General features: G+C 43.5%; 1 protein-coding gene across 13 annotated transcripts in view; it reads right to left on the minus strand.

The window, feature by feature from the left end:
* LOC124615292 (voltage-dependent L-type calcium channel subunit beta-1) overlaps window positions 1-21,576 on the minus strand; it is a 720,562-nt gene that overhangs the window by 318,848 nt on the left and 380,138 nt on the right. For 12 of the 13 annotated variants that reach the window (XR_006979771.1, XR_006979774.1, XR_006979770.1 and 9 more), the window contains one exon: window positions 4,171-4,287. Coding sequence is in view for 7 of the 13 variants with exons in the window: in XM_047143072.1 (XP_046999028.1) it covers window positions 4,171-4,287 (117 nt within the window). In the remaining 6 variants the exon portion in view is untranslated. Of the gene's footprint in view, window positions 1-4,170; window positions 4,288-8,713; window positions 8,761-21,576 lie in introns of those variants that run through there. The other variant, XM_047143073.1, reaches the window with a different exon arrangement.

Genomic DNA, 21,576 nt, shown 5'->3' on the forward strand with positions numbered 1-21,576 from the left:
CGTAGCGGTCGCGCGGTTCTAGATTGAAGCGCCTAGAACCGCTCGGCCACCACGGCCGGCGTACTGTAAGTGCCGCGTGGCAAAATGCAAGGCATTTCGACCAGCCAGCAGCATGCGAGCGACAGGACAGAGTATTTCTTTTCGTTCGCCCAGTTCTTCTGGATGGCCTGCTCATCGAGATGCACGGGACTCTCACAGGATGAGGCAGCATGGTCACAGTTACAACTGGTACAGTGGTGAGGAGGAGGTAGGCAATCGCCCTCATGAGCATCTCTACCACAAGTAACACATTGAGCCGCGATTTGACAGAACACGAGAGTGTGATTTTAACGTTGACACTAGTACCAACACATCAGGTTTAAAATGTATGATCGGACCGTAATGACTTCATAGCCTGCCTTAATCTTCAATGGAAGGACTACTCGATCAAATGTGAGAATGCGCTAGGCCCTAAGTTTGCATCATCCTTTTTCATTAGCTGATGGACAGCAGTGATGCCCTGATTAGAGAGATGATGGTGGATTTCCCCCTCGGTCAGCCGTCAAGCAACTGAATGCAAATAATACCAAGCAAAGTATTCAGCGTACAGTGGGTTTCGACACAAGCACGGTAACCATGGGGGAGCGAAGCTGTAAGCAGTTACTGGACTTGAAAATCATAGTTGGTCTCCAAAAGCAAAATCTCATTACGTAAGTGAGAACAGGATTTCACAGGGTTTTCAACTGCATCAACACGTTTCCGAATAACTTTTGTCCTTTGGGACCCGCATTGCAAAATATGTACTCTAATGACATGATTGTTATATCAGCCAGCCACACAGCTTTTTAAATCGTTTTTAATTTATAAATCACTCACGATGCGCCCATTGTGGCATGCTGCCATCACCAGGTGTTCTGTACATGCATAGTTACAGATCATTATATTAAAGCCATCACCTACCTATGTATTTACAGAGCATCTGGTGATGGCAATATGGCGAAACGGACTCATCGTGAGCCATTTATAAAGTAAAAACCATTTAAAAAGCAGTGTAGCTGGCTGATACTCATAGTAATCATGTCATCACGGGATATTCCTCAGTAATAAGCGGGTTAGTCGTAGCAGAGGACTCTGCCCTCCTTCGGTGCGTGACGAACCGAAGTGCGTGTGAAACGAGTGGGGTGGCCTTCAGGAATCCATGGGGAGGAAGAAGAAACGGGAGACCTCAAAATCCGAAACGGAGGAAAGGGAGGACATGGAGAACGGAGAAAGAAGGAAAAAACAGACAAAAGGCTGTTCCGATGCCGGGCTACCGAAGCTTTAGAAAGCATTCCCGAAAATACCCAAGACATGATGTCTTAAACATTCTCTATCATCATGGCCCTTCTTCTAGTCCACGTTTTTCATATTTATCTTTCTTCTCTGTGTCTGCAGAGAACCTCGTCATTCCCTATTGTATCAGTTTGCTTAATTTTCAGTTTCCTCCTATAGCCAGACATTATAAGCGCTTAAATTCTCTTCTTTTCTGGTTTTCTCACAGTCCATGATTCACCTCTGTACGACGCTGTGCTCTCATCGTACATCGTCACAAGTTTCCTCCTCAGATTAACGCAGATGTTTGATGATAGTGAAATTATATTGGCCAGAAATAAACTTTCTGCCTATGCTACTGCTGTCCATGTGCTTCTTGCTTCGGCTGTCATGTTATTCTGCTTCCAAGGTAGCAGAATTCCTTAACATTGTTTATTTCGTGGTCACTGGTTTCGATATTAAATTTATCACTAATTTCATCTCTGCTGTTTCTATTTAGTTTCGTTTGTCTTCGCTTTGCCCTCAAGCCATATTCTGTTCTCAGTAGACTGTTCACTCTATTCACAATGTGCGACTCTTATCGTTGACATCCTTAATCCAACTTCTGAACTTACCCTTTATTTCCGACATTTCCGACATTTCTGAATATGTCCGACATGTCTGTGACATGTCATCGTCGGAATATGTTTTCTCGATGATCAGATGTCACAGAGAGGTCAGATATATTTTGACATTTCAGCATGCACTTCAGAATGGGCACCAAGTCCAAATCATGATTGCGTAAATTAAATGCACAATTAACAGTCAAACGGCAGAAAGCTCCTAAAAAAAAAAAAACCCTCGAAGACAGACGGCAGCTGCTTGTTGGAATATACCTCCTTTACGGATGCCATTTCGACGGCAACGCATAGCGCTGCCACCTATCAAAACTTCTGAAACTGTAGGGGCTGAAGCTAAATGTTTTACGATGTCCCACAGCAAATTACGAATTTTTTCAGCCGAAAAGGACCGAGAAAAAAATTGAACGCCCCTAGCACATGAATCTTCAGGTTTCTCTCAGTAATAGGCAGAACAACGCATATAACCCTCATATGCTGTGAAGGAGCATTACTCTGTTGCCAACAAATAAATTACATATTTCAGTGACTCCACGTTTAGTTTTATTCCCAAACCGCCACCCGCAAAGCACCTGCTGCAATCCGCTGAGACACCGCCTATCTATCTAGCCACTAATCGCACCCTCCCCTCAGCTCTCCCCCAGCGCCACACTCTTCAACGCATCTTCATCATGACCATTTTTTGTGTGTCACCTAGCCTCACCGTTACACCGTGGCACCACTCACGTCCATCAGTGACCGTATTTTAACTGTAATATAAAATAGCCACACGAGTTTTGAAAACCATTAGTATTTTACGTCTATGTGTATTTTACAAAATCCTCGTTTATTGTCACCCGTTTTATGTAAAAATCTTCAATATCGTCCACCTATCTATCTTTTTTTTTACAAAATCGTCTGTTGCTGTTGCGGTCTTCAGCCAACATACTGGTTTGATGCAACTCTCCGAGCTACTCTATCCTCTGCAAACCTCTTTATCTTCGAATAACTACTGCAACCTACATCCTTTTGAATCTGATTACTGTATAAATCTCTTGGTCTCCCTCTATGCTTTTCTCCCCAACACTTACCTCCAGTACTAAATTTGTGATCCCTTGATCTCTGAGAGTATGTGCTACCAACCTATTCCTTCTTCTAGTCAAGTTGTGCCACAAATTTCTTTGTTCCCCATTCCTGTTCAGTACTTCCTCCTCATACATATGATCTACCTACCTAATCTTCAGTATTCTTCTGTAGCACCACATTTAAAAATGCTTATATTATCTTCTTGTCTAAAATGTTTATTGTTCGTGTTTCACTTCCTTACATGGCTACACTCCATACAAACACTTTCAGAAAAGACTTCCTGACATTTAAATCTATACTTGATGTTATCAAATTTCTCTTCTTCAGAAATATTTTTCTTACCATTGCCAGCCTACATTTCATATCCTTTCTACTTCGGTCATCATCAGTTACTTTGCTGCCCAAATAGCAAAACTCATCTATTACTTGAAGTGTCTCGTTTTCTAATTTAATTTCATCAGCATCATTTGATATAATCTGACTACTTTGAGTCATCCTAGTTTTGATTTTGTTAATGTTAACCTTATATCCTCCTTCAGGACCCTGTCCATTCCGTTCAACCGCGCTTCCAAGTCCTCCGCTGTCTCAAGGAGAGTTACAATGTCATCGGCAAACCTCAAAGTTTTTATCTCTTCTCCCTGGACTTTAATTCCTACTCCAAATTCTTCTTTTGTTTCCTTTACTGCTTACAGATTGAATAACGTGCGGGATAGGCTCCATCTCCGCCACATTCCCTTCTCAATCACTGCTTCCCTTTCATGCCCCTCCACTCTTATAACTGCCATCTGGTGTCTATACAAGTTGTAAATAGCGTTTCTTTCCCCATTTTCTTATCCCTGTTACCCTAAGAATTTGAAAGAGATTATTGCACTCTATAAATTCTATAAATGTAGTTTAGCGTTTTCTTAACCTGTTGTTGTCACCTTTTTATATATTTCAACGAATTTTAAACATAGTTTTTGTAGCCTTTGGTTGAAGAGTGGTTTTATCCTCTGCCAGCCCGCCCCCTTGTGGGGAATTGAAGTAACACTGAAGGAGCAAAAATCTTTAGTTTGATTTAAAGAAAAATGTGTGAAAGAGAAGGTAGAGTTGTGCTAGAAGTGACAGCAGTGTTACACAAATCCATATAATACACGCGTCTCCGTATGGGAGGCGTGCAGCAGCAGTAGTAGAGCGCACGTTCGTGGAGGGTACTCACCCGCGCCTTGTCCAGCTGGCTCAGCGCCTGCCTCTCCTTCTCCCGCCTCAGCGTTTCCTTCTCTTCGTCCAGCGACAAGTCGGAAGACGGCTGTGAGTAGTTAGATTCTGCTGAGCCCTGGTCAACAGCAACAGGCACACGCGTCAGTCATCGCGCAAGGCTCGGCTCCGCCGCGTAAAAGCGCTCTGCCCGCTGCGTTCCTCTCTGTATGGCTACGGCTGCAGACCGGTTGGAGGTGGAGTAGTACAGGGTGGGTCAAAAAGAACTTGACAACCATGGAATTTATTGAGGTACTTTACAGAATCCGTAGATGTTTCACTTAGTAGTAGACACATAAAAGTGTCAAGAGTCATTTTGGTCCGATGCCATTTCCGATGCGGCAAACACCCCACCGATAATCAGTTTCTTCCCGCACTCGTTGGAGCAAGTAGTGCAAAACGTGTGCAACGGCAGCGTAGATTCTTCGTCTTTTCAGATCGGTTAAATTATTTGGTAGGAGTCTTTAATGAAGCCCGAGAGAAGGAAATCCAGCGGTATCAAGTCTGGGGAGTGAGGTGGGCACGTAATTGGCCCTACATGGCCAATCTACCGAGCCTAGGAAGCTATTATCGAGCAAAACTTCGAAATTCCGTGAGGAAATGAGATGGTGCACCGTCTTGCTGGCAGTAAACCACCCCTCTAGGTCATCTTCATCGATATGCGGAATCAAGCATATCCAGATGCACAAAACCAGTGACGGTTTTCTCCATGAAAAAGAAATGGCCACACACTCTAGATTTGCTAAGGGCATAGAACATATTAGATTTGGGGCTATCACGAAAGTCTTCCAGGGTTGCATGTGGATTTTCGCTGCCCCACATTTACACCGAACAGTTGTTGGATAGTTCGTTTCATGAAACCAAAACGCACAGCGAGCACGCTCCGCACCAGTGATATTAGCCATTGTGACTGTAAACTACGATGACGCTAGTGATGGTGCAATGGGGTACTTGTAACGACAACTGTACATATAATAATTTTTTTCTTTATGAATTTAGATAAATTAATGTAAGCCATGTTTTGAACTTCTTTTTCGGTTCGTTTCGTTATGTTAAAGAAACTGTGAGCAACTTTTGAAATGAATATTATTATTTATGTTAGATTTCAAATAATGTGGTAATCAAAAGGAAGTGTATTTAATGTTAAAACTATTGTAAGATGTGAAAATTGTAATTTATACACTTGGTCCATACGTAATGCATTAGGATATGTGTAGTAGAAAACCTGTGGTGATTACCCTACCTGTAGGGGAGCGGGAAAAGGTGGAGGCAGGCGAGGCGGGAAAACGCACACTGGCGCGGTTCGGCACAACGGGCACAGTATAACAGTCGGAGGCGAGCAACAGTCGGAAGTACACGTACTGTACCGAGGAGGCTACCCAGGAAAAGTGGATTCCATTGAGCCTCGGATGAACCGATTCCGACGACTACTTGGCATGGCTATATTCTGAGGCACAAAGTTGGAAAGATTACGACGCTAAGAAGATGGAAAGTGCCGATGTTGTGTGAGCCTTAGCCGTGCTTGCATGTGTGCCGTGCTGCCCGCTACCTCGCTGCCCGCCAACCGCCGCACCGACTTGCACAGGTCAAACATTTATTTCATCTTTAGAAGTGTATCTGTGTGGACCAGTGTCGAAAATGTTTCTAATGGTTCAATAATAACGTGACTTTTACCAGAATTGCTTTAGCCATGACTTATCCCGATCACTGACCTAGACAGGATCCTTACCTCGTATTGTGCAATCCGAGTATCCTAAACTGAAAGTTTAATGTTTGTGTTAATGAAAATTATCAGCAGATTAATCTATGCCATAAAGGAATCTATAGTTCTGTGTGCTGTTGCAAATATTGGTAAAGAACAAAAGAGTTTTTGTTGGATTGAGTTAGCGATGTTATTTAATTAATTTGAGACAGAAATAATGACAGTTAAATTATTCAGAAGTAAGACAAAGAGTAGTTATCCATAGATTGATAATTTTGAGTGTTAATTTGCCTTCAGTACTTAATAGTTTCAGTATAACGACCATAACAGTTTCAGGGCGCCCCCCCCCCCCCTTCTTTTGTCCATTCTTTCAAACCTTGAAATGTGTTGATCAGATTTGATCAGTAAGGCTACGTCTATATTAATCCTAAGTGTATTAATGTTTGTCCATCATTAATAGTGATATTGTGTGTGTACTTTCAAGATTGTCGATGCTAGGGCAATCTATGCCCGATTTTAGTCTGCTCAACATACAAAATGCAGTTCGTAGTAATCATTACTGTGTGGTGTTGTGTAAATTTAGCTCGTCCAAATTAGTACAAAAAGAGGAAACTTTAGTTCAGTGGATTTTTTTTTGGTTCCAAACTTTGCCATATAACGCAACGTTACTACGTGTAGTTATGCTTGTACATGCACCCACTTGTACAAGGAAAAACTCACTCATTGCCTAAGTAGGCTGGCGACCGAATTATTAATTATAGGTAGCATCTACTGTGTGTACTTCTTGTCCATGCGAACGAGTAGTTATACTTTACATTTGCTTGATGCATCCCTGTAGTTATTGACTGAATATAAGTTCGATCTTGCTTCTATTAGGTACACGCGGTCAACTTATGTACTAAAATCCTTGTTTATAAGGTGAAGCCCGTGAACTTATTACAGTACAGGCTTTATAGAGCTAACGTACGTCCGAGCAGGGCGGTAGCGTTACATACTGTTATACTACGTGAATCAAACTTGAGATTCTTTGCTATAAAATGACAAGTCTACCGATTCTGTAGGTTATCTCAACAATTTTCTATATCATTCCAAAGTTATAAAGTCCTTTTTGACTCACCCTGTACGTGTGAGGGGGAAAGGGTTGGATGGGATGGAAGGGGAATGGAGGGGGAAGAAGGTGTGAGAGAGTAGGAGAAAGGCAGGGGGCGGAAAGGGATGTAAGGGAGGAGCAGTTTATTGACATGAAGCCAAAGTGTTCTTATAATACCTTGTAATAAAATGCAAGCCAGTGGACTAACACCGCATTCCTCACCTCAGAAGAAATAAGACCCACATCAGACCTCAGCGAAGGCAGCAGTGACAGTCTTCTTATAGAGACTGGGGTTATGATGATTAGCTCTCATGGATGGGGTACAATGATTCATAACGATTACTACAGCAAAGCAATGAACAGTGTCACAGGAAAAAGAGGGCGTATTTTCTGACTATACAACTGAAACATGATTATATCCGTCTTTGCTTCCACATATTTCACTTTTAGCTTTCGTAAGCCCTTTTCTTGTTTGTTCTGAAAAATACGGTGATTCGGAAATACTTAGGCACTGTGGGAGACGAACTACGTACATGAAGATTGATACAAGTATCAACGAGCATGAAAACAATATTAAGTATTTAAAAACAGTTTCGTGTTTGTGCAGTTACGAAGAAAAATTTGTGAAATGCAGGGTATCGTTTTAAGGATTCTTTTCATACGTCGAAAGATATTACAACTGCATAAGTTATCTTGTTTGTGCATCACAGCTATAGACTTGCTCCGAAAGTATTTGTTAACAAAAAGGACGAATGAAGATAGTTTCTCTTCGGGATAATGATGATTTTAAATGTTTTACTTTGAATGTGAACATATGATGTAAATATATCAGAAATAAGAAAACCTGATTCTTTCATTAGATTTAAAAAGGTAGGGTATTGTACTTCCTGTAATAATACTGCCGCTGCTTGTTTACGACATTTGAATAATTTAGAAGTGGAACGCAGGAGGCATGTGAATTGAGCGGAGCCGTTACATTAGTATTTAAACTACTAATCTGTATGTGATCAGGTCACATACAGTTTTTAGTGCTATTTAAAATAATTTCTCACCATGATCAATACAACGAACATGAAACATGAAGCTATTGCTATTACTTTTGTATTTTATAGCTCATTTACAATACAGATATAAGAAAAATATTTATGTTTGCCAAAGCAGAAGCGAACTTTACATTACTCAATTATTTCTCAAAGAACTACATTCAGTGATTTACTCTCATAAGAGGATGTATGCTGTAGTACTAACTTTAATGCAACAACATTTAACTCTAGCTACCATGAAGCGTTTTGTCACACCTTATTACGTAATTATAGCATATTAGACTACAATTCAATGATATAATTTCGGTTCTATTGCTTTTACAGTAACTACCAGTTACTTATAAGCATTCACCCATAATCGACGAAAAGAAAAGTAAAAAGAAACAAACATGGGTAGCTACCCCTAGTAATCTATAACGACATATTACACCATACAGTAACAAGATGAGCGCAGCGACATTTCTGATAATTTGTAATGTGTGTACGTTCGTACCATGCAGGCAGAAAACTGCAGCCAGCAGCAAATACTCAAGAAGCATCCATCCATAGCAACGAACTCAGTACTTAAACGAAAACAATTGTGCACTCAGGTGTGAGTTTCTAATTTAGTGTTTGTGTCAGTGAAGCGCACTTGAGCTCAAGCAAAACGTGATGCTGAAAGATGTCTTACCAGTGAAGTATAGTTGTACATAAGTTACACGTCACAGCGCTAGAGTGCGGCGGCAGAGCATGCAACAGACAGTGGGAAACAGAAAGAAACAAACAGCAATTAACATGAACAAATATGACAGAGTCATCTGCAATAGAAAAATACATGAAAAATTAGAGTAAAGAAGGTAATAAAAACATTCCGCATCACCATGTGCTGTAAACATAAAATGAAGCCCACTCCTGGAACACACGTACAAAGTGGCACTGGTTCAGTATTACCGCAGTTTAACACACGCGCTGTCACATTATTGAGGAGTGCAGAAAGGGTTAATGCATTAAGTTTAGCTGTCAAAATATTTAATGTGTTCGTCACTAGGGAAACACTCAAGCCGGTTAGTTCAGACCGCCCGATGTATCGACGCTATCATAAGCATTTAAAGTTCAGATCCAGCAGGGTGAGTCTTTGTTGTCTTCGAATGACGGATATGCAAAAAGAACATTCCATGTAACTATAGTGTTCATTGTAATATGAAAGGCGCTTTTTTGCGACTAAAATCAGCAAATAGTGGCGTATTCATTATCTATACAAGCAACAAAAGAGCGTGCATAAATTTATTGCTAGAAAAAATGCATGGAACGGAATAAATTTTTGTGCAAGTTGCATTAGTGAGCTGAAATGATAAACGGTATTACCCAACTTTAATAATGATGAAGATTGTGATGGAGTTAATTTCAAGTACATGGAGCGATCAAAAAGTTTCCGTTTGAGGGCTTTGCTGCAAAGTAGCGACACTCCGATTCGCGTATACAGGGTGGTCCACTGATAGTGACCGGGCCAAATATCTCACGAAATAAGCGTCAAACGAAAAAACTACATAGAACGAAACTCGTCTAGCTTGAAGGGGGAAACCAGATGGCGCCATGGTTGGCCCGCTAGATGGCGCTACCATACGTCAAACGGATATCAACTGCGTTTTTTAAAAATAGGAACCCCCATTTTTATTACATATTCGTCTAGTACGTATAGAAATATGAATGTTTTAGTTGGACCACTTTTTTCGCTTTGTGATAGATGGCGCTGTAATAGTCACAAACATATGGCTCACAATTTTAGACGAACAGTTGGTAACAGGTAGGTTTTTAAAATTAAAATACAGAACGTAGGTACGTTTGAACATTTTATTTCGGTTGTGCCAATGTGATACACGTACCTTTGTGAACTTATCATTTCTGAGAACGCATGCTCTTACAGCGTGATTACCTGTACATACCGCATTAATGCAATAAATGCTCAAAATTATGTCCGTCAACCTCAATGCATTTGGCAATGCGTGTAACGACATTCCTCTCAATAGTGAGTAGTTCGCCTTCCCTAACGTTCGCACATGCATTGACAGTGCGCTGACGCATGTTGTCAGGTGTTGTCGGTGGATCAAGATAGCAAATATCCTTCAACTTTCCCTACAGAAAGAAATCCGGGGACGTCAGATCTGGTGCACGTGCGGGCCATGGTATGGTTCTTCGACGACCAATCCACTTGTCATGAAATATGCTATTCAGTACCACTTCAACCGCACGCGAGCTATATGCCGGACATCCATCATGTTGGAAGTACATCGCCATTCTGTCACGCAGTGAAACATCTTTTAGTAACATCCGGTAGAACATTACGTAGGAAATCAGCACAATTGCATCATTTAGATTTCCATCGATAAAATGGGGGCCAGTTATCCTTCCTCCCATAATGCCACACCATACATTAACCCACCAAGGTCGCTGATGTTCCACTTGTCGCAGCCATCGTGGATTTTCCGTTGCCCAATGGTGCATATTATGCCGGTTTACGTTACCCTTGTTGGTGAATGACGCTTCGTCGCTAAATAGAACGCGTGCAAAAAATCGGTCATCGTCCCGTAATTTCTCTTGTGCTCTGTGGCAGAACTGTACACGACGTTCAAAGTCGTCGCCATGCAATTCCTGGTGCACATAAATATGGTACGGGTGCAACCGATGTTGATGTAGCATTCTCAACACCGACCTTTTTGAGATTCCCGATTCTCGCCGCGACAACAGGTAAAACACCTGCTTGGGCATCATCATTTGTTGCAGATCGTGGTTGACGTTTCAAATGTTGCTGAACACTTCCTGTTCCCTTAAATAACTATCAGGCGAACGGTCCGGACACTTGGATGATGTCATCCAGGATACCTAACAGCATACATAGCACACGCCCGTTCGGCATTTTGGTCACAGTAGCCATACATCAACACGATATTGACCTTTTCCGCAATTGGTAAACGGTGCATTTTAACACGAGTAATGTATCACGAAGCAAATAGCGTCCGCACTGGCGGAATGTTACGTGATACCACGCACTTATACGTCTGTAACTATTACAGCGCCATCTATCACAAAGCGAAAAAAGTGGTCCAACTAAAACATTCATATTTCTTTACGTACTACACGAATATGTAATAAAAATGGCGATTCCTATTTTTAAAAAAAACGCAGTTGATATCCGTTTGACCTACGGCAGCGCCATCTAGTGGGCCAACCATAGCGCCATCTGGTTTCCCCCTTCAAGCTAGAAGAGTTTCGTTCTTTGTAGTTTTTTCGTTTGATGCTTATTTCGTGAGTTATTTGGCCCGGTCACTATCAATGGACCACTCTGTATAAGTACCGACATGTGGAGGAGGAGATTGTGTTTAACGTCCCGTCGACAACGAGGTCTTTAGTGACGGAGCGCAAGCTCGGCTTAGGGAAGGATGAAGGAGGAAATCGGCCGTGTCCTTTCGAAGGAACCATCCCGACATTCGCCTGAAGCGATTGATGGAAATCACGGAAAGCACTGACTTGTAGGAAAGGGAGTAATGTAACATCCGCGTGTTTCAGACGTACGTGCGGGAACGTGGACTATGGCGACGTTATTACCAAAGACGTCCAAATAGGACCAACGTGTTGTTATTTTCTCTTGGCTGCCGAAGGACGAACACCGGTAGACACCCCTCGGAGAATGAAGAATGTGTGTGGCACAGCATGACTGTCGCAAGCCATCGTTGTGGAGTGGTGCGCGACAAGGGGTGCTGCTGCTTCATGACAAGGCACGTCCGCACATCGCAGATGTTGTAACGCACGAGTTATGCCATCCCAACTGGGAGACACGCGACCACGTGGGCTATAGTCCTGATCTCTGCCCATGCGATTATCACGCCTTCGGCCCCTTACAAACGGCCATGAAGGGTCGAAGATTCCCGTCGGACGAGAATGAGTAGCAGACACTTCTCCTAGCAGCAAGACACGGTATTTTACCCAGTTGGTACGCTCAGCTTGGTGCGTAGGGTAACTGGCTCTGTTTTACCTGACTGGCATACCGATTCTGGACCGAACTATCTTAGAAAGGAAACTTTTTGATCGCCCCTTATACAACATCACAAGATGATTCATCGCGTTGTCGGGCCTGAAGGCCGAGTATTCAATTTTATTTTAAACGGGGAAGGGATAAACATCTTGGATGTATCCACGAACTGAGAAAATTTCATTTCTACAAGGTTATTGAGAATAATACTTAGAGAGATTTATACGAGTAACAGTTACTCCATGCTGTCACAAAAGATACGAACGTCGTTGCCTGCTGATAGGAAGACTAAAGCTCAGGAACAAAACGTTTGCGCTCTCTCTCCTACAGTACTGAAATACTCAAACACGTTACAAAGAAGGGTGAGCTGGAACATAAACGGCACTGGAACTTGATAAATGTACACCATGAGAATACTTTTACGCTGTAAGTCAGAAGTGAAGAACGAACTTCTCGGTATTACGACCAAGAAGAACACTGTCAGTTTCTTCTTTCTTGTCAAAACTTAAAAATATCGTTATTTTTATTGTTGTTGTTTTTGTTGTTGCTGCTGCTATTGTGTTTTCAATCCGAAGACTGGTTTAAACAGGTCTCCACCGAAGTCTAACCAGTGGAAGCCCCTTCAACTCTGCACGCTTCTTCAACCTACATCCAGTTCAAGCTGCTTACTGTATTGGAGTCTTCCTCTCCGTCTATAATTTTTACGCCCCACACTTCCCTCCATCACTAAATAAATGACTCCTTGAGGCTGGTGGAAGGGTCCTATCAAAAGATCCTCTATCTGATTAAGAGAAAAAAAAGAAGTTTTTTTTCTGTGGATTTTGGCCAGCATTTGTATTGTAGTTCAGTCTTATTTCTGAAGATGTTTAATAATTTTCTTGTTTTTCTGTTAGGGGTAATATTTTCACATTTCTGTAATTTTTTTTGAACAGTTGTAGTGAAATGTTTATCAACCTTTGTAAAATGCAGCACACACTTTTGTAATGTGTCGTAATCTAAGCACCACAATTGCTTAGCCACACTGAGCGAACTCTTACATGTTTGCTGATTTTTAATCCAAATCGATTTTCTTCACCTAGTGCATTTACAATTCAAATTTTACTTATAAGAAAAAAATGAAATGATTCCATTTTTATCGTTGGTCGAATTCAATTTTGTATGTAACAGAGAACGAGGTCGTTCTGCGACTGGACAAAATGTTGAGTAAAATTAGAGGAACAGTGCGACGGTTGGCAATGGTGCATTTCGTACAGTAAGATGTAAGTGAAAGTTGTGCAAACGGAGGCAGTAAACTAATTGTCCTCCTAACGCCAGCAGCGGCATTAGTGGTGATTTATGTGTATTCTAAAGCCGGCGGCTTTCGAAAGTGTGACACAACGTGGGAATCAAGCTTCAACTCTCTGTAGTTTATGTTGTCTCATTTATTATTGCTTGCTTCGTGATTGTATCGTCTCAGTTTGCTTCAGGGTAGTAAATGCGTATTTACAAATTCGCGAAACAACGAAGGAAGTATTTTCAGAACACATGCTCTGTCAACTCCCATATATTAGCCAAATATGTTCCAGAATAAACTAACAACGAGCGATGGTATGTTAGATTAATGAGATACATATATGCTCAAATAAAGTAAATGATTCAGTGTTAACTTAGAGGATCTTCTCTGGCAGTAGCTGTGATCAGACCCTCACCCGATTTTAACTGTATACATTTCCTAACATCTCTAAATAATAACTTACGGAAGTATTAAGAGAAAAGTGCGGTGCATAACTTACGTAACAACTTTCCTCAATATAAAATATCGCTACTGTTTTCCATTGGTGAGACATTTACTTCAAAGATTCTGAAAGCAATTAGAAGTTAATTACTAACGGAAGTAAACAAGTCAGTAATACCCTAAAGAATACCGAAAGTTAAGTGTGTTGTGATACTTTATTTGACAATCGAACAGGAAAGGAAATGACTGACTAGTAGAGGTTCAAGGTACCCTCCGACATACATCGTACGGATGTTTGCGGAGTATGGATGTAGATGTAGATAGTTAAAACTGAGTGATTTCCGTTCGTACTGTTTCAGTTCCTGCTACTCTTGAATGCAACCACACACACGTTTGTAGCTGTCGCAAATAGAGAGTGAACATTAATAACACCGACAAGCTGCAGGGACGCATTGCTGGCTGGAAATGGAGGAAAAAAGATCTAATGAACATGAGTCCGGAAATGGACGATGTGCGAACAACGACATCAAGTCGTCCGTAACATAGTCAGACATGCATCGCATCCACGTCTCAACAGATGTTGATCGTGGCCTCCATGGGATTGCAGGTGATACGAATAGTAGTGGTTGTGACGCAGGATACACATAATCGTAATTTGGCTGACACCCTGTTGGTGGGCCCCTTGCCTGGAGCTTGTGCTAGGGTTCGTCAAAATATCCTGTAGAACCCGGTCCTCCACATCTGGTGTATGCATAGTTCCCCACCTCCTTGCACGTCGGTCTGTCTGAAAAAGGAATTGATATGTTGTGTGATATGGTTGGTGTCTTTTCTTTGTACAGCCGTGCTGGCTTTCGACCGTTTCCGCCTGCTTGGCCTTACACAAACACAATATCGGCTTGTTCCCGACACGAATAGCAGGCTCTTCTGCCGTCTGCAGTGCGCTGCGTCAGTCACACAGCCTGCAACACACGAGGGACACACAGCACGCGGTCAGAGGAACTTTCGTTCGTCAGCCCCATCTACCGTGCCAACGGTGCATTTCCGGACACATGTTCAGGGGACCTTTTCCCCTCCATTTCCAGTCAGGAATCCGTCCCTGCAGTTTGTCAGTTTTATTAATCTACATCTACATCTACGTGGTTACTCTGCAATTCACACTTAAGTGCCTGGCAGAGGGTTCATCGAACCATTTTCATACTACTTCTCTACCATTCCACTCTCGAATGGCGCATGGGAGAAAGGAACACCTAAATATTTCCGTTAGAGCTCTGATTTCTCTTATGTTACTATGATGATCATTTCCCCCTACGTAGGTGGGTGTCAACAAAATATTTTCGCATTCAGAAGAGAAAGCTGGTGATTGAAATTTCGTAAATAGATCTCGCCACAAAGAAAACCGCCTTTGTTTCAGTGACTGCCATCCCAACTCGCGTACCATATCAGTGACACCCTCACCCCTCCTGCGCGGTAACACGAAACGAGCTGCCCTTCTTTGCACTTCTTCGACGTCCTCCGTCAATCCTACCTGGTAAGGATCCCGTACTGCGCAGCAATATTCCAGCAGAGGACGCAGAAGTGTAATGTAGGCTGTCTCTTTAGAGGGTTTGCGCACCTTCTAAGTGTTCTGCCAACGAAGCGCAGTCTTTGTTTCGCCTTCCCCAGAATACTATCTATGTGGTCTTTCCAATTTAAGTTGCTCGTAATTGTAATTCCTAGGCATTTAGTCGAATTGACAGCCCTTAGATTTGTGCGATTTATCGTATACCCAAAATTTATCGGATTTCTTTTAGTACCCATCTGGATGACCTCGCACTTTTCTCTGTTTAGTGCCAATTGCCACTTTTCGCACCATATAGAAATTCTCTCTAGATAATTTTGTAATTGGAATTGATCGTCTGATTATTTTACTAGACGCTAAATTACAGCGTCATCTGCAAACAGTCTAAGGGGGTTGCTCAGATTATCACCTAGATCATTTATGTAAATCAGGAACAGCAGGGGGCCTATGGCACTACCTTGCGGAACGCCAGATATCACTTCTGTTCTACCCGATGATTTACCGCCCATCACTACGAACTGTGACCTCTCTGAGAGGAAATCACGAATCCAGCCACACAACTGAGACGATACTCCACATGCACGCAATTTGATAAATAGTCGCTTGTGAGGAACGGTATCAAAAGGCTCCTGGAAATCTAGGAATATGGAATCGATCTGAGATCCCTTGTCGACAGCACTCATTACTTCATGGGAATAAAGAGCTAGCTGTGTTGCACACGAAAGATAGTTTCTAAATGCGTGTTGGTTATGTATCAAAAAGTCATTTTCTTCAAGGTGATACATAATGTTCGAGTACAGCATATGCTCCAAAATCCTGCTGCAAATTGAGGTCAGTGATACGATCACCATCAATTTTTTTTGGCCTGTTATGTAGTAGTCTGGTGAGTATAATAAGTAAGAGCAAAACTGAAGGGATGCCTTTGTCTCTTCGGCTTGATGTATATAGTGCCCTTTCGGATGCGAACCAATCCGACTTGTACGTTCGGCTCGGCCAAGCGGCGCCTCTCGGTGCTTCCTAAGCGCCAGCACGCCCTCAGAAGCAGTGCGAGGGAGGGGCCTTATCGCCGGCGGCCTTGGGAAGCTGCTTCTGAAGCGGCCGTTGAGAGCGAATGAGGCGGAAAGCGAAGCGAAGCGAAGCGGCCCGGCCGCGCAGCAGAGTCTCCGTACAGCACTCTACTCCCAGGATCTGGCTGCCGCTGGCGCACCCGCAGCCGCGGTTGCTCACGGAGAGGTGACGTCCACATCCGCTTCTGTACGCTAAAACCCATCCAATGATTAACACAGCCTGCCCCCTCCTTGTCACCCTGAGGCGTCTGAAACGTGGTATGGGGTCGGGCCGCAGTTTTAGCGCGCAAGTTTGTAATATTTCTGGCTTACTCAGCCATCATATTAGGCTCCAGGAAGCTATTCCCAGGGCAGTGGAGATGCAAGAAGCATAGAGAAGACGCAATGTGGCATGAGGTACCGGTGACAGATGTTCGATTCGGTACCATTCCCGTGAGAAAGACCGCCTGCATGATGCTGCTGCTCTGTGATTGGCTGCTGTGTTCGGCGGTAGGGCGCCAAAACGTTAAACTTTAGTTGCTATTATTAATTAAACCTGTCATCCAAATTACTTCATTTTTTTTAAATAAACACCTCTCAACAGCCAGCTATCAATCGGTCATTTCAAAATTATTAAAATCAAAGTACACTCCTGGAAATGGAAAAAAGAACACATTGACACCGGTGTGTCAGACCCACCATACTTGCTCCGGACACTGCGAGAGGGCTGTACAAGCAATGACCACACGCACGGCACAGCGGACACACCAGGAACCGCGGTGTTGGCCGTCGAATGGCGCTAGCTGCGCAGCATTTGTGCACCGCCGCCGTCAGTGTCAGCCAGTTTGCCGTGGCATACGGAGCTCCATCGCAGTCTTTAACACTGGTAGCATGCCGCGACAGCGTGGACGTGAACCGTATGTGCAGTTGACGGACTTTGAGCGAGGGCGTATAGTGGGCATGCCGGAGGCCGGGTGGACGTACCGCCGAATTGCTCAACACGTGGGGCGTGAGGTCTCCACAGTACATCGATGTTGTCGCCAGTGGTCGGCGGAAGGTGCACGTGCCCGTCGACCTGGGACCGGACCGCAGCGACGCACGGATGCACGCCAAGACCGTAGGATCCTACGCAGTGCCGTAGGGGACCGCACCGCCACTTCCCAGCAAATTAGGGACACTGTTGCTCCTGGGGTATCGGCGAGGACCATTCGCAACCGTCTCCATGAAGCTGGGCTACGGTCCCGCACACCGTTAGGCCGTCTTCCGCTCACGCCCCAACATCGTGCAGCCCGCCTCCAGTGGTGTCGCGACAGGCGTGAATGGAGGGACGAATGGAGACGTGTCGTCTTCAGCGATGAGAGTCGCTTCTGCCTTGGTGCCAATGATGGTCGTATGCGTGTTTGGCGCCGTGCAGGTGAGCGCCACAATCAGGACTGCATACGACCGAGGCACACAGGGCCAACACCCGGCATCATGGTGTGGGGAGCGATCTCCTACACTGGCCGTACACCACTGGTGATCGTCGAGGGGACACTGAATAGTGCACGGTACATCCAAACCGTCATCGAACCCTTCGTTCTACCATTCCTAGACCGCCAAGGGAACTTGCTGTCCCAACAGGACAATGCACGTCCGCATGTATCCCGTGCCACCCAACGTGCTCTAGAAGGTGTAAGTCAACTACCCTGGCCAGCAAGATCTCCGGATCTGTCCCCCATTGAGCATGTTTGGGACTGGATGAAGCGTCGTCTCACGCGGTCTGCACGTCCAGCACGAACGCTGGTCCAACTGAGGCGCCAGGTGGAAATGGCATGGAAAGCCGTTCCACAGGACTACATCCAGCATCTCTACGATCGTCTCCATGGGAGAATAGCAGCCTGCATTGCTGCGAAAGGTGGATATACACTGTACTAGTGCCGACATTGTGCATGCTCTGTTGCCTGTGTCTATGTGCCTGTGGTTCTGTCAGTGTGATCATGTGATGTATCTGACCCCAGGAATGTGTCAATAAAGTTTCCCCTTCCTGGGACAATGAATTCACGGTGTTCTTATTTCAATTTCCAGGAGTGTATTACTAAAACAAAAGACTGACGATATTACTGCCGATGCACTTCGGCGGCGTTCGGGTCACGCCTCGCTGGCTTGGCGCGCGAAGTGTCTCGGGCAGTCCGGCTCTCCAGTTCTGACCGTTCCAGTAGACAGACATGTTGTCTGTTATAGCAGTATTTGTTTCATGCAATACTGTTTACTACAGTTCCGACCGTCGCTAGGTACAGACATGTTGTCTGTAATAGTAGTATTTGATTCGTGTAATTTTATTCTCCAATTCTGACGGTTTCAGTAGACAGACATGTTGTCTGTGGCAGGATGTATTGCATGTTATTTTAGCCAGATATAATGACTGTGGAAAGATATGTTCAATACGTTGTGATCAAGAATAGTTTCTAGTGTCTATATCAATAAAAATGCGAGTGGCATCCCAAATGAGTTATAGTTTATTCGTAGCAGCAGTTCCTTGCGAAGTTAATTTCAGCCTCAAGAAAAAGAATCCACGACCTGCGTGCTGTTTTCTGCGCTGGGGACATCATCATCATGAAGACAGCAGGTCAGTGAAGTGTACAAGAACTTATGTATTCCACACAGGGCAGTGGAAACAACTAGGCACCTCTCGTGTACTACATGCACAGTACAAATGTGCTCAGTGACACGTCATCTGCAGTAATGCAGAGGAGGTAAAGAAGGATGAAAGTATTAACACTATCTCACTTTTATTCCTTTTTTCTTGCCGTAAGTTTCAGCGGATTACGTTACCGATGTTCGTTGCGGAGCTAAATGCTTTTCAAAGGAGATGAGGGCAACGCTGAAAACATGAGACTAGCAAACAGAGCAACTTTTCTCGCCTAGGTATGCGCCTCGCTCTTCTATACTACTCAACGCCTAAACTGATCGTGTGCTTCACGTTGCCTACCTAATGGTTTCAGGACAACAAAAATTTGATTTTTGTTGCGATCTCTCAGGTTATCTTGTCACAAGTGATTAATACTGAACTTCCGGATGTTCTGCCGAGCTGTCGTTTCCACTTTGCACACAATATTTCGACCACCGAGCCAGCCGTCTTGTTCAGGCGCTGCGACTTTTGCTGTTACGTCTGTACTCGCTGCCTGGACTCAAATCACACTGTGAATCGTTGTTGGTCACAAGCCGCTGTTTATTGCCGAGTTCGATTCCCGACGCCCGCTACGCGGTCTGATGCTCTTTTGTTTTTCTGAGCTCGCGCTGGCATTTTTACAGGACAGACAGGGAGAGCATTTAACAGCCGCTTTCGTGACCACTTGCCCAACAAAGACGGTGAGAAGTCAAGTTTTGCAGAACATCTTAAAATCGGGAAACACGCTCTTCCGTCCTTGCTTAATGTGGACGTTTTGCGTATACTTGACAAGGGGTACAAAATGGATCTTTTAGAAGAACTTGAAATATATTAACATTCCTATCTTAATTGAAATGGTTGTTGAACTATGAGCTTGCATTCAGAAACAGATGCCATTGTGGTTGTATAACATCTCTTACAAAGTGTGAAAATTTGCCCTTTTCTTTTATATATTAGAAAATGTGCTATTTTTTTCAAATGTATTACGTATAACTTCCTTACATACCTTAGATACACTTTTTATATCATTTTATATAGGTTCCTAGCTGCTGACACAGCAGCTAGATATGTGCATAGATATGGTTCATTTACTGTGAACTACCAATTTATCAATTGTTTTTACAATAATCACGTACAATATCGACATTTTTGGACAAATCATGGCATTATGCTTCTGTGTAGAAGACATCCTATAATACACTTCGTATACTTAAAGGTATAGCGAAATTCTTAACATTTATAATATCCCCCAAGCTTCTGAAGATGACAGATTAATTTGTCTAAACCGGCAAAGCGAAATAAAACTATGCAACTGATTTGTAAAGTGATCAGACCTTGGAAACTGTTTTATACGCGAGAGTCCGATGTTTTAAAGACTCAGGGGTGGGGTTACTGGTTGACATGGCTCTGTATCTGAGTGCAGAAAGTCTGTTGTAAATAGCTGATTTAGCAGTTTTCATGCATATCAAATCAACAGTACCTTTGGTGCAGAGTTTGTAGTGAAACGAAAGCAACTGAGTTTGGCAGTAACTGGTTGTTTTCGGTCGCTATATTTTTAACGTAATATCCTCGTTGGAAGGCATTCCACAGTCAGACAGAATTCTTCGTATTTTGAGTAAGAATCACAAAGTAATGTATATTTCTCACCAACTTGTTCAACGGACAATATACACTGATGCGCCAAAGAAATTGGTATAGACATACGTATTCAAATACAGAAATATGTAAACGGGCAGAATACGGCGTTGCGCTCGAAAACGCTTATATAAGACGACAAGTGTCTGGCGGAGTTGTGAACGTGGTGTTACAGTCGGCGCACGAGCGATGGGACACAGCATCTCCAAGGTAGGGATGAAGTGGGGATTTTCCCGTACAACATTTCCCGAGTGTACCGTGAATATCAAGAATCCGGTAAAACATCAAATCTCTGACTCTGCTGGGGCCGAAAAAAGGTCCTGCAAGAACGGGACCGACGACGACCGAAGAGACTCGATCAACGTGACAGAAGTGCAACCCTTCCGCAAACTGCTGCTGATTTCAGTGCTGGGCCATCAACAAGTGTCAGCGTGCGAACCATTCAACAAAACATCATCGATATGGGCTTTTGGAGCCGAAGGCCCACTCGTGTACCCTTGATGACTGCTCGACACAAGACTTTACGCCTCGCCTGGGCCTGTCAACACTGACATCGGACTGTTGATGACTGGAAACATATTGCCTGATTGGACAAGTGTCATTTCAAATTGTATCGAGATGATGGACGTGTGCGGGTATGGATACAACCTCATGAATTTATAGACCTCGTACGTCAGCAGAGGACTGTTCAAACTGGTGGAGGCTCTGTAATGGTGTGGGGTGTGTGCAGCTGGAGTGATATGGGACTCCTGATACGTCTAGATACGATTCTGACAGACAAACATATGTAAATATTCTTTCTGGTCACCCGCATCCATTTATGTCCATTGTGCATTCCTACGGACTTGGACAATTCTAGCCGGACAGTGCAAAACCCCACATGACCGAAATTGCTACAGAGTGGCTCCAGGAACACTCTTCTGAGTT

This window comes from Schistocerca americana, chromosome 5 (genome assembly GCF_021461395.2).
Source record: "Schistocerca americana isolate TAMUIC-IGC-003095 chromosome 5, iqSchAmer2.1, whole genome shotgun sequence".
NCBI classification, from domain to species: Eukaryota; Metazoa; Arthropoda; class Insecta; order Orthoptera; family Acrididae; genus Schistocerca; species Schistocerca americana.